Here is a 12,411-nt window from a genome sequence, read left to right on the forward strand (position 1 = left end):
ACTCCAGTCAGTTCTAAAGAATTGACCTGAACTGTTAACTCGGTTTCTCTTCCCACAGGTGCTGCTAGCCCCATTGATTATGACTAGTATTTTTTATTTCTGATAAGAGGTAATTGTTCAAGGAAAAGGAGGGTGTCAGTCAGATGGATTACAACTTTTTTCTAGTCTTGTACCTTCCCTGCATTCCCAATTCCCAGTAGTTCTACCAGATAATGAAACCGGATGATCACAAAATTAATAATAATGCAATACATGGCAAAGAAAAACCTAACGAGAAGGCAGATAGGAAAGATAATTAATTTGAATTTCACTTCACCAGTTGATCATCAGCAAAAAAAGTCATTAATTTAAAATTGTCAATTCAGAAGAGAGCTACGATAGTTATCTTTTATAATGAAGAGTTGTTGAAAATTACCATTCAACTGGGGCCTTGGCCATTGTTTTTGAAGGTAAAGATCAATAAATATATGAAGAGAAAGATTAAGAAAGTGAGATTCATATTACTTTACACAAGAGGCACAGATATGATGGATTTTTAGGTCTCTTTCTGCGCTGTATGATTCGAACTACAACAGATTTCAACATATTCTATTAACTATTATTATTATTGAAAATGGATAAACTGTACCAATATGTATTATTTCAAAAGTATTCCAAACAGTCGCCGTACTTACATGAAGTTGAATAAAATTCAGAAATTCTTCCACAGACTCTTTGCACACAGAATGTAGAAATAAGTCGCGCATTGTCATGATGAACAATCCCTTTCAGCATCTAAACAAATGGTTTCTGCCAAAAACGTAGATGCATGTTATGGAAGAACACAACCTTTTCATTAAGATTTGCTCAGTAAACAAACAACTTAAGCTTGATTTCTCTTAAAAAAGAAACAAGATACTGGAATTTTGTTGACAGTTTGCTGTTCCTGATATTATAACTGGAACTTTGTGCCACTTACACTGAAGTGCCAGTAGCATGAATGCAAAACACATGCGATTCCTCAGCAGGGAAGATTTTCACTGGTGCGAAACTGCGGAGGCCTTAAACTAGTATGGCTGGAGAATGGGTACCATAGCAGGGAGTTAGAGGAGATGGAAACTAGACGAGAAACAAAAGGCAGAAAAGCTGAAAGCAAGGGAATGAAAGACAAAAAGCAAACAGTGTCTCAAGTGTCCCTTGAAATGGGCTTAGTGAAAGGAAACATGGCAGAAAAGAAAACAGCATAAAAAACAAGATAAATGAACTGATAGCACAAATAGTTAAGTGGGTGCAATCTGATAGCCATTACTTCGACAGGGCTTCAAGGAGTTCAAAATTGGATAATCAATATTCAGAGTTATTTGACTTTTAGGGAGGATGGGCAGGAAGGAAAAGGTGGTGGGGTTGCTCTGCTAAGAGTGGAAATAAGTAAAGTTCTGAGGGGCAATCTAGGCTCAGAGGATATGGAATCGATTTGGGTGGAAGGGACAAACACCAAAGGAAGAAATAGTAGGAATGTTGTATAGCCCCTAAAAGGTAGCCACACTATAAAGAGTTCTAATCAAGAAATAACAATTGCATGTAAAAAGAGCACTGCATGGACAATTTTAATTTTCATATACATTGGGTGAATCAAATTGGAAATGGAAGCCAAGAGAATTAATTCATAGAGTGCATTCGGGATGGTTTCTTGGTGTACTATGTTATGGACCCAACGAGGGATCAGGCTATTTTGGATCAGGTAATGTGTAATGAGGTAGGTTTAATAAATGATCTCAAGGTTAAGGATCCCAAAGAAGTAGTGATAAGAGAATGATAGAATTTAGTATGCAGCTTTAGTGAGAGAAAATTGGGACTGAAATGTCAGTGTTAAACTTAAAGAAGGGGAATTGGCCAAAACAGATTGGATCATATAGATTAGTAGGTAAGACAATAGATGAGCAGGGGCAGACATTTAGAGAGATAATTAGCCATACAGGTTTACAGTATGGAAACAGCCCTTGGCCGAACTTGTACATGCCACCCAGTTTTTACCACTAAGCTAGTCCCAACTGCCCGCATTTGGCCCATATCCCTCTATACCAATCTTACTCATGTAACTGTCCAAATGCTTTTTAAAAGACAAAATTGTACCCACCTTTACTACTACCTCTGGCAGCTTGTTCCAGACACTCACCACCCTGTGTGAAAGAATTGCCCTTCTGGACCCTTTTTTATCTCTCCTCTCTCACCTTAAACCTATGCCCTCTAGTTTAAGACTCCCCTACCTTTGGAAAAAAAAGTTGACTATCTTATCGATGCCCCTCATTATTTTACAGACCTCGAGAAGATCACCCTTAAGCCTCCTACGCTCCAGAGAAAAAAGTCCCAGTCTATCCAGCCTCTCCTTATAATACAAAACATCAAGTCCCAGTAACATCCTAGTAAATCTTTTCTGCAATCTTTCTAGTTTAATAGTATCCTTTCTATAATGGGGTGACCAGAACTGTAAACAGTATTTCAAGCGTGGCCTTACCAATGTCTTGTACAACTTCAACAAGACATCCCAACTCCTGTATTCAATGTTCTGACCAATGAAACCAAGCATGCTGAATGCCTTCTTCACCACTCTGTCCACCTGTGACTCCACTTTCAAGGAGATATGAACCTGTACCCCAAGATCTCTTTGTTCTAAAACTTTCCACAATGCCCTATGATTAACTGAGTAAGTCCTGCCCTGGTTCAATCTACCAAAATGCATTACCTCGCATTTATCTAAATTAAACTCGATTTGCCATTCATCAGCCCACTGGTCCAACTGAGCAAGATCCCGTTGCAATCCTAGATCACCTTCTTCACTGTTCACTATGCCACCAATCTTGGTGTCATCGGCAAACTTACTAACCATGCCTCCTAAATTCTCACCGAAATCATTAACATTAATAATAAATAATAGTGGACCCAGCACTGATCCGTGAGGCACACCGCTGGTCACAGGCCTCCAGTTTGAAAAACAACCCTTCACAACCATCCTGACTTCTGTCATCAAATCAATTTTGTATCCAATTGGCTACCTCACCCTGAATCCCATGAGATTTAACCTTATGCAACAACCTACTACGCGGTACCTTGTCAAAGGCCTTGCTAAAGTCCATGTAGACAATGTCGACTGTACTGCCCTCATCTACCTTCTTGGTTACCCCTTCAAAAAACTCAATCAAATTTGTGAGGCACGATTTTCCACTCAAAGCCATGCTGACTGTCCCTAATCAGTCCTTGTCTCTCTCAATGCCTGTAGATCCTGGCTCTCAGAATACCTTTGAACAACTTACCCACTACAGACATTAGGTTCACCAGCCTGTAGCTCCTAGACTTTTCCCTGCAGCCCTTCTTGAACAAAGGCACAACATTTGCCATGCTCCAATCTTCAGGCACCTTGCCTGTGGCTGCCTCTGCTAGGGGGCCTGCAATTTCCTCCCTGGCCTCCCACAACATCCTAGGATACACTTCATCAGGCCCTGGGGACTTATCTACCTTGATGCGCTTTAAGACTTCCAGCACCTCATTCTCTGTTACATGTACACTCCTCAAGGCATCACTATTTATTTCCCCAAGTTCACGAACATCCATGTCTTTCTCAACAGTAAATACTGATGAGAAATATTCATTTAGGATCTCACCCCTCTCTTGTGGCTCCGTACATAGATGACCTTGTTGATCTTTAAAAGTCCCTATTCTCTCCCTAGTTACTCTTTTGCCTTTTATGTATTTGTGGAAGCTCTTTGGATTCTCCTTTGCCTTATCTGCCAAAGCAATTGCATGTTCCCTTTTTGCCTTCCTGATTTCTTTCTGAACTCTGACACCCTTTATACTCTTCAAGGGACCCACTTGATCCCAGCTGCCTAAACATGTCATGTGTCTCCTTCTTCTTCTTGACCAGGGCCTCAATATCCTAAGTCACTCAGGGTTCCCTACTTTTACCAGCCTTGCCCTTCACTCTAAAAGGTATGTGCTTACCCCGAATCCTGGTTAACACACTTTTGAAAGCCTCCCACCTACCAGCCGTCCCTTTGCCTGCCAACAGACTCCCCCAATCAATTTTTGAAAATTCCTGTCTAATCCCATCAAAATTGGCCTTGCCCCAATTTAGAATTTTAACTTTTGGGCCAGACGTTTCATTCTCCATAGCCATCTTAAAACTAATGGAATTATGGTCATTGGTCCCAAAGTGAACCTTCACTAACATTTCTGTCACCTGCTCTTCCTTATTTCCCAAGAGGAGGTCAAATTTTGCCCCCTCTCTTGTTGGACCATCCACATGCTGAATGTGAAATTCCTCCTGAATACACTCAACAAATTTCTCTCCATCCAAGCCCCAAATATTATGGCTGTCCCAGTCAATGTTGGGAAAGTTAAATTCCCCTACTATTACCACTCTATTTTTCTTGGAGCTATCTGTAACCTCCTTACATATTTGCTCCTCAATTTCCCACCTATAGTACAATCCTATCAAAGTGATCTCCCCCTTATTACTCAGTTCTACCCATATAGACTCAGTGGGCAAACCCTCAAACACCCCCTCTCAGTACTGTTGTGATGTTCTCCCTAATCAAAAAAGGAAATTCCCCCTCCTTTCTTACTTCCTGTTCTATCCTTCCTATAGCATCTGTATCCTGGAACATTGAGCTGCCATGTTTCAATAATAGCTATAATATCCCAGTCCTATGTGCCTATCCATGCCCTGAGTTCATCTATCTTGCCCTTCAGGCCTCTTGCTTTGAAATAAATGCAGTTTAATCTAAACTTCCCTTGCTCTCTGCCCTACTTTTGTCTGACCTATCTCGTACAACGATTACTGACACTGCCTTTACTATTTCATGTGCTCTCTTTAACTTCTGTGCTGTCCTCAACTTTCTCTTCCGTCTCCCTACTGCTTTGGGTCTCACCCCCTGCCAAACTAGCTTAAACCGTCTATAGTGGTTCTAGTAAATCTCCCCGCCAGGATACTGGTCCCCCTCCAGTTCAGGTGGAACCCATCCCTCTTGAACAGGTCATCTCTGCCCCAGAAGAGATCCTAATGATCCACAAATCTAAATCCCTGCCCCCTGTACCAGCTCTCAAGCCACGCATTCATCTGCCTAATTTTTCTATTCCTACTCTGGCTAGCACGTGGCACCGGCAGTAGTCCAGAAATTACTATCCTTGAGGTCCTGCACTTTAGCCTTCTGCCTAACTCTTTATATTCACACTTCAGGACCTCATCCCTTTTCCCATCTACATCACTGGTAGCAATGTGTAACAATGACCTCTGGCTGCTCACCCTCCACCTTAAGAATTTCCTGCAACTACTCAAACTTCCTAGACCCTGGTGCCAGGGAGGCAACACACCATCCTGAAATCTCGATCATGGCCACAGAAACACCTGTCTGTGCCTCTAACTAGCGAGTCTGCTATTGCTACTGTCACTTGCTCTTTGCCTGACCCTGCTCTACAGCAGAACCAGGTGTGATGCCATAGACCTGGCTGCTGCTAGTATTTTCCCCGAGAGGCTATCCCCCTCAACAGTATCCAAAACAGTATACCTGTTTGAAAGGGGAATAGCCACAGAGACTCCTGCACTGCTGCCTGCCTCTCCTGGTAGTCATCCATCTAGCTGATTGAACCGGTGGTGTGACAACCTCCTGTAACTAGCGTCTATATCACTCTCTGCCCCCTGTATGCTCCGCAGTGTCCAGCAGCAATACCACTACACCAATACCTCCCCTGTAGAGGATACTACAAGTATTCCAGAGAATTAAATACAGTCACTATCACCAGAGAATTAGTTTCAGGCAAACTAACGGGGTTAAAAGCTGATAAGTCCCCTGGACCAAATGATCTGCACCCCAGGATCTTAAAGGAGGTAGCTACATAGATCATGGACATATTGGCAGTCATTTTCCAAAAATCTTTGGATTCTGGAACTGTGCCAAAGGATTGATGAAGAGTCATCCGGACTCAAAACGTTGGCTCTATTCTCTCTCCACAGATGCTGTCAGACATTTTTGTTTTAATTTGAGTGGCATAAATAGGATTACATTAACACTGCAATGACGTTACTGTGAAAATCCCCTAGTCGCCACACTCTAGCGCTTGTCCAGGTACACTGAGGAAGAATTTAGCATGGCCAATGCACCTAACCAGCATGTCTGTCAGACTGTGTGAGGAAACCGGAGCACCTGGGGGAAAGCCACGCGGACACGGGGAGAACATGCAGACTCCGCATAGACAGTGGCCCAAGCTGGGAATCGAATCCAGGTGCCTGGCACTGTGAGGCAGTGTCGCTAATCACTGTACCAATGCTGAGATTTTCCAGCATTTTCTGTTTTTGTTACACAGAAGATTGATTGGTGCATAAATCAAAATTGGAATTCTTTGAACCAAGGCAATTTTATAAATAGAAAAGAAAACTGGCTGGAGCTACCTGTGATACAGTGAAAATATTATTTGACCTGATCTTTACTTTGTGCCAGGTTATATCTCAAGTCACCTCCTCCTGTAGCTGATCAAAACAATTGGTGACAGTGCAGCCAAAGATCTTTCACATTGCAGAAGCAACAGGATTGGCCAGAACAACTACTCCTCGACCACCAATGACAGCTTTCCTTCCTTCTTCCCTTATGATTGGAAGAGCAATTGGGGAAGGGGAGAGGGGATCTGTCATTGGAGGCGTGGAGCAGCCTGCTCAGGAGAGACACACAATCTGATTGGTGAAGCAGCCCCTCAAATGCTGTTTCTCCCATTTTCATGAGTCCTCCATTCAAAATACATGGTAATGACCTATCTTTCAATATTTTGATTTTTTTTGCGCTATTTGAGAGGTTTCAAGGGCGAATTCTGTCACCTGCATAAATCTTTACACATATGGCAACAAATTCTCCCCACTGACCAAGTGAAGAACCTCACTGGAAGTACCTATACCCATGGTACCGTAGACTGGTCACACCATCTCCCAGGCCTGAACAGAAGCAGCCACTCATCCAGGAAGCATGAGAAACGCACAGGCCTGCAGGTGAGATTGAAACATCATGGCCCCGAGGCTCCTCTCCCCAGCTTACTACCAGCAAATGTCCAATCATAGAATCATAGAAATCATAGAAATCCCTTGAAAACAAGCTAGATGAACATAAAGCCAGACTTACTTTCCAAAAGAAACTGCGAGACTGGTGTGTGCTCTGCATCATGGAGTCATGGCTCACTCCCACTTCACTGGACTGTGCCCCACAACTGATTTGACTTATTGTCACATGTATTATCATACAGTGAAAAGTATTGTTTCTTGCACGCTATACAGATAAAACATACCGTTCATAGAGAAGGAAACGAGAGAGTGCAGAATGTAGTGTTACAGTCATAGCTAGGGTGTAGAGAAAGATCAACTTAATGCAAGGTAAGTCCATTCAAAAGTCTGACAGCAGCAAAGAAGAAGCTGTTCTCGAGTTGGTTGGTACGTGACCTCAGACTTTTGTATCTTTTTCCCGAAGGAAGAAGGTGGAAGAAAGAATGTTCGGGGTGCGTGGGGTCCTTAATTATGCTGGCTGCTTTGCCGAGGCAGCGGGAAGTGTAGACAGAGTCGATGGATGAGAGGCTGGTTCGCGTGATGGATTGGGCTACATTCACGACCTTTTGTAGATCCTTGCGGTCTTGGGCAGAGCAGGAGCCATACCAAGCTGTGATACAACCAGAAATAATGCTTTCTATGGTGCATCTGTAAAAGTTGGAGCGTGTGGTAGTGGACACGCCAAATTTCTTTAGTCTTCTGAGAAAGTAGAGACGTTGGTGAGCTTTCTTAACTATAGTGTCGACATGGGGGGACCAGGACAGTTTGTTGGTGATCTGGACACCTAAAAACTTGAAGTTCTTGACCCTTTCTACTTCGTCCCCGTTGATGTAGGCAAGGGCATGTTCTCCTTTACGCTTCCTGAAGTCAATGACAATCTCCTTAGTTTTGCTGACATTGAGGGAGAGATTATTGTCGCCACACCAGTTCACCAGATTCTATATCTTATTCCTGTACTCTGTCTCGTCATTGTTTGTGATCTGATCCACTACAGTGATGTCGTTAGCAAACTTGAAAATCGAATTGGAGGGGAATTTGCCACACAGTCATAGGTGTATAAGGAGTATAGTAGGGGGCTGAGAACATAAAGCCAGACTTACTTTCCAAACGAAACTGCGAGATTGGTGTGTGCTCTGCATCATGCCTTGTGGGGCACCGGTATTGAGGATGATCGTGGAGGAGGTGTTGTTGCCTATCCTTACTGATTGTGATCTGTGAGTTAGGAAGTTCAGGATCCAGTCACAGAGGGAGGTGCTGAGGCCCAGGCCACGGAGTTTGGAGATGAGTTTCGTGGGAATAATAGTGTTGAAGGCTGAGCTGTAGTCAATAAATAGGAGTCTGACATAGGTGTCCTTGTTATCTAGGTGTTCCAGGGTTGAGTGCAGGGCCAGGGAAATGCCGTCTGTTGTGGACCTGTTGCAGCAGTAGACAAACTGTAGTGGATCAGGTAGCCCGGGAGGCTGGAATTGATTTGTGCCATGACTATCTTTTCGAAGCACTTCATAATGATGGATGTCAGAGCCGTCGGCCGATAGCCGTTAAGGCACACTGCTTGGTTTTTCTTAGTTACCGGGAAGTTACCTAAGGTTTCTTTATTGCATTGCAGCCTCAGGCAAGGCCAGAAGAGGTGAGGATCTGCCTTGTATTCAACACCTCCTGGTGCTCAGATGTGACAACACTGGTGAGTTTCCCAGACCTAGAGTACCTGACACTGAAATGCCGCCCCTACTACCTGCTGCGGGACTTCACCTCTGTTATCCTGACAGCAATTTACATCCCACCCCATGCAAATGTGAAGACTGTGCTGGAAGAAATATATACGACAAATGGCCTCGAGGTGAACCATCCCAAGGCCTTGTTCATTGTGGCTGGGGACTTCAATCAGACCAAGCTCAAAAGTGTCCTACCGTCATCAGATCTCCTATCCCACCAGAGGCCCAAACATCCTTGACCACTACTATATTAACATCAAACATGCCTATCACTCTATTCCCCCATCCACACTTCGGCAAATCAGACAAGGCTGTGCTCCCGGTTTACAAGCAAAAACTGAAGCAGGAGAATCTGCGAAAGCAAGTCGTGCAATGGTGGTCTGAGGAAACAGATGATCTCCTTCGGGGCTGCTTCGAGTCGGCAGACTGGTCAATATTCAACAACTCAGAGACCAACCTAAATGAGTACGCCACGACAGTAACAGAATTCAAAAGTAAGTGCGTAGAAGACTGTGCTAAACAAGCTAATCCGAGTGTATCCCAACTGGAAACCATGGATGAACAGGGGTATCCACTGCTTACTGATGTCCAGGGCTGAGTCATTCAAGTCAGGTGACCTTGACCTATAAAGGAAATCCAGATATATCCCATGGAGAACCCAAGATGCCAAGAGACAATACCGGATGAGGCTGGACCCACTGATCATGGCAAGGTGTACACGACATTACAGGCAACAAGGTGAAGACGAGTAGAATCACGGGCAAACAAATACTCCTCCCTGATGAGCTCAACGCATTCTAAGCTCGTTTTGAGCAAGAGGTCAGCAAGAGGACGTCTTATGCTCCGGCCGAACCAGTATCCAAAGTCACCATCATAGATGTCATATCAGCCTTCTGGAAAGTTAACCCACATAAAGCAACTGGACCAGATGGGATAGCGGACGAGCACTCAGATCCTCGCGGACCAGCTGGTGGGGCTCTTTGCAGACATATTTAACCTCTCTAGATTAATTCCAGAGATGAGGGGTATGTCGTATGAAGAGATATTGAACAGTTTGGACCTATGCTCTCTGGAGTTTCCCCTTAGCGTCCAAAGGTGCAGTGTGTAGTCTCACAACACCAAGTTAAAGTCCAACAGGTTTATTTGGTCGCACGAGTTTTCAGAGCTTCTTCACCCCTTCACCTGATGAAGGGGCAATTCTCCGAAAACTCGTGCTACCAAATAAACCTGTTGGACTTTAGCTTGGTGTTGTGAGACTACCTACTGTGCCTACCCCAGTCCAACGCCAGCAACTCCACATCAAGTCCAAAGGTGTGCAGGTTAGGTGGATTAGCAATGGTAAATTGCCCCATAGTGTCAGGAGGACTAGCAGGGTAAATAGGTGGGATTGTTGTTGGTGCAGACTGAATGGGCCGAATGGCCTTCTACTGAATGTAAGAACTGTATGAGAACTTGTAATGATTTGCTGAATCTGCATCTTCTTCAAGGGGGACACTAGGCTTATCCAAGATCCGTATGTACTCGTGTAACATACATTGAATCGCGTCACATTCTGCAAAGGAGTTACTGAATCGTTGTTGCTCTTGTTTCCTGTGACAGTCTGGAACACAACAGCCTTCCTCCCTCCCCCCCCCCGCGGGGAAGAAAACTCCAGCCCCGGGTCCGCAAAAAGCCACGCACAACCTGACCGCGCTTGCGAGCTACGCCTCTTACCAGTGAATTAAACGCAGAAGCTCGCACGGAATCCGCTGTCGCTCTGCCTTTCTTTTTTATTCCGCACCCAAACTGAGCAAAAAAACCAACGACCCAAACTGAGCGCGCTTTCCGACCAAGCAACACTGTGCGCATGCGTGCGTTCAAACCTGGCGCGCGCGCTTCGCATCAACGAAGTAGAATGACGCGCATGCGTACGTTCAAACCTGGCGCACTTCCCATCGACGAAGCAACAGTGTGCGTGCAAAGTTAGCGCACTTCCCATCTACGAAGCAGCACTGCGCATGTGTGCGTTGAAACATGGCGTGCGCCTGCTAATGAGACGGCCCCGCCCCCAACCGACACCTGGTGACAGCTCCGCTCTTTCATCGACACCTCGAAGCTATCTGGCGGCCGTTTGGTAAAGAAGATGTCCAACAGCGATAGGGAACAAAAAAATGTTTGGAATACCTCAACAGGTCGGAGAAGGTATTCGCATAAGGAAGGGGTTCATCATTTAACTCTGCGATAAGGACAGTTTCTTCACTCCAAGGCCTGTGAATTTTTGAAGTTCTTTATTCTGCAGAGTTGAGAATTTTCACCACAGAGATTGATCAATTTTGGGGCACTTAAGGGATGTGGGGAAAGTTTGGAAAAGTGGATTTGGGATTCACCATGATCCTGTCAAATGGTGGAGCTAACTGGCCTTGCTCCAACTCCATTTTTAAAATATTGTGTGGAGAAGCTCAAGTGTATGGAGTAAGTGCAACAGAATTGACGAACAATCCTCTCCACTTCCCCCTGGCTTTGAGGGAACCCTTCTTGCAAATGCACCCTGTGATTTTTCACTTGGTGTCAAGTGTTTTCTGTATCAGCTGGTCATCTAAAGGACTTTCACAGTAACTTCATTTGCAGTGTGAATGTAAGCGTACTTGTCACAAATAAACTTTAATCTACCCTCTTAATTTTCTTCACTGAATCACAGAATTGTCATGATGAATGGAAGGACCATTTGACCCCTCCTGTCTGCATTTGCTCTGATGCATCTTAAAACCTTAGCCCTGCATGTTGTTCCCTTTCATTCACTTTTTTAGATAACAGCCTAATTCCCTTCTGAATGCTTAAATTGAACCTGCCTCCATCACATTCGGGCAGTGCATTCCAAACTCCAACTGCTTGCTGCATAAAACGCTTCCCTTATGACTTTTTCTTCTTTTATGAATTACTTTAGATCTCTGCCTTCTCGGTCTGGATCCTTTCATGAGTGGGAATATTCTTCTCACAAGTGGGGATCGTTTCTCCCTATCTGTTCTACCTGGGTCCCTCTTGATTTGGAATGCATCTATCAAATCTTCACTCAACCTTCTTTTCTCGGAGAAAAACAGTTCTAACTTCCCCCAATCTATCTAAATAAACTGAAGTTCCCCATTCCTGGAATCAATGTCATAAACCTTACCTTCACCTTAATCTGACTCGACAAACCATCTTGCTGTCCATTGAAAGGGTTGAGAGCTTCATGTTTTTAGGTGTCCAGATCACCAGCAACCTGTCCTGGTCCCTCCATGCCGACACTATAGTTAAGAAAGACCACCAACGCCTCTACTTTTGCAGAAGACTAAGGAAATTTGGCATGTCCGCTACCACTCTCTCCAACTTTTACAGATGCATCATAGAAAGCATTCTTTATGGTTGTATCACAGCTTGGTATGGCTCCTGCTTTGTCCAAGACGGCAAGAAACTATAAAGGTTCGTGAACGAAGCCCAGTCCATCACGCAAACCAGCCTCCCATCTATCGACACTGTCTACACTTCCCGCTGCCGTGGCAAAGCAGCCAGCATAATTAAGGACCCCACGCACCCAGGACATACTCTTCCACCTTTTTCCATTGGGAAAAGATACAAAAGTCTGAGGGCAAGGTACCGCATGGTAGGTTGTTGCATAAAGTTAAA

General features: G+C 44.4%; 1 protein-coding gene across 2 annotated transcripts in view; it reads right to left on the reverse strand.

The window, feature by feature from the left end:
* ncapg2 (non-SMC condensin II complex, subunit G2) overlaps positions 1–10,596 on the reverse strand; it is a 93,107-nt gene extending 82,511 nt beyond the window's left edge. For both annotated transcript variants that reach the window (XM_078232538.1, XM_078232531.1), the window contains exons 1-2: positions 10,483–10,596; positions 675–789 (exon numbers count right to left, since the gene is read on the reverse strand). In XM_078232538.1, the coding sequence (XP_078088664.1) occupies positions 675–752 (78 nt within the window). In that variant the 5' untranslated portion in view covers positions 753–789; positions 10,483–10,596. The remainder of the gene's footprint in view (positions 1–674; positions 790–10,482) is intronic.
* Between the last annotated feature and the right edge of the window lie 1,815 nt (positions 10,597–12,411).

This window comes from Mustelus asterias, chromosome 2 (assembly GCF_964213995.1).
Source record: "Mustelus asterias chromosome 2, sMusAst1.hap1.1, whole genome shotgun sequence".
Taxonomy (NCBI): Eukaryota; Metazoa; Chordata; class Chondrichthyes; order Carcharhiniformes; family Triakidae; genus Mustelus; species Mustelus asterias.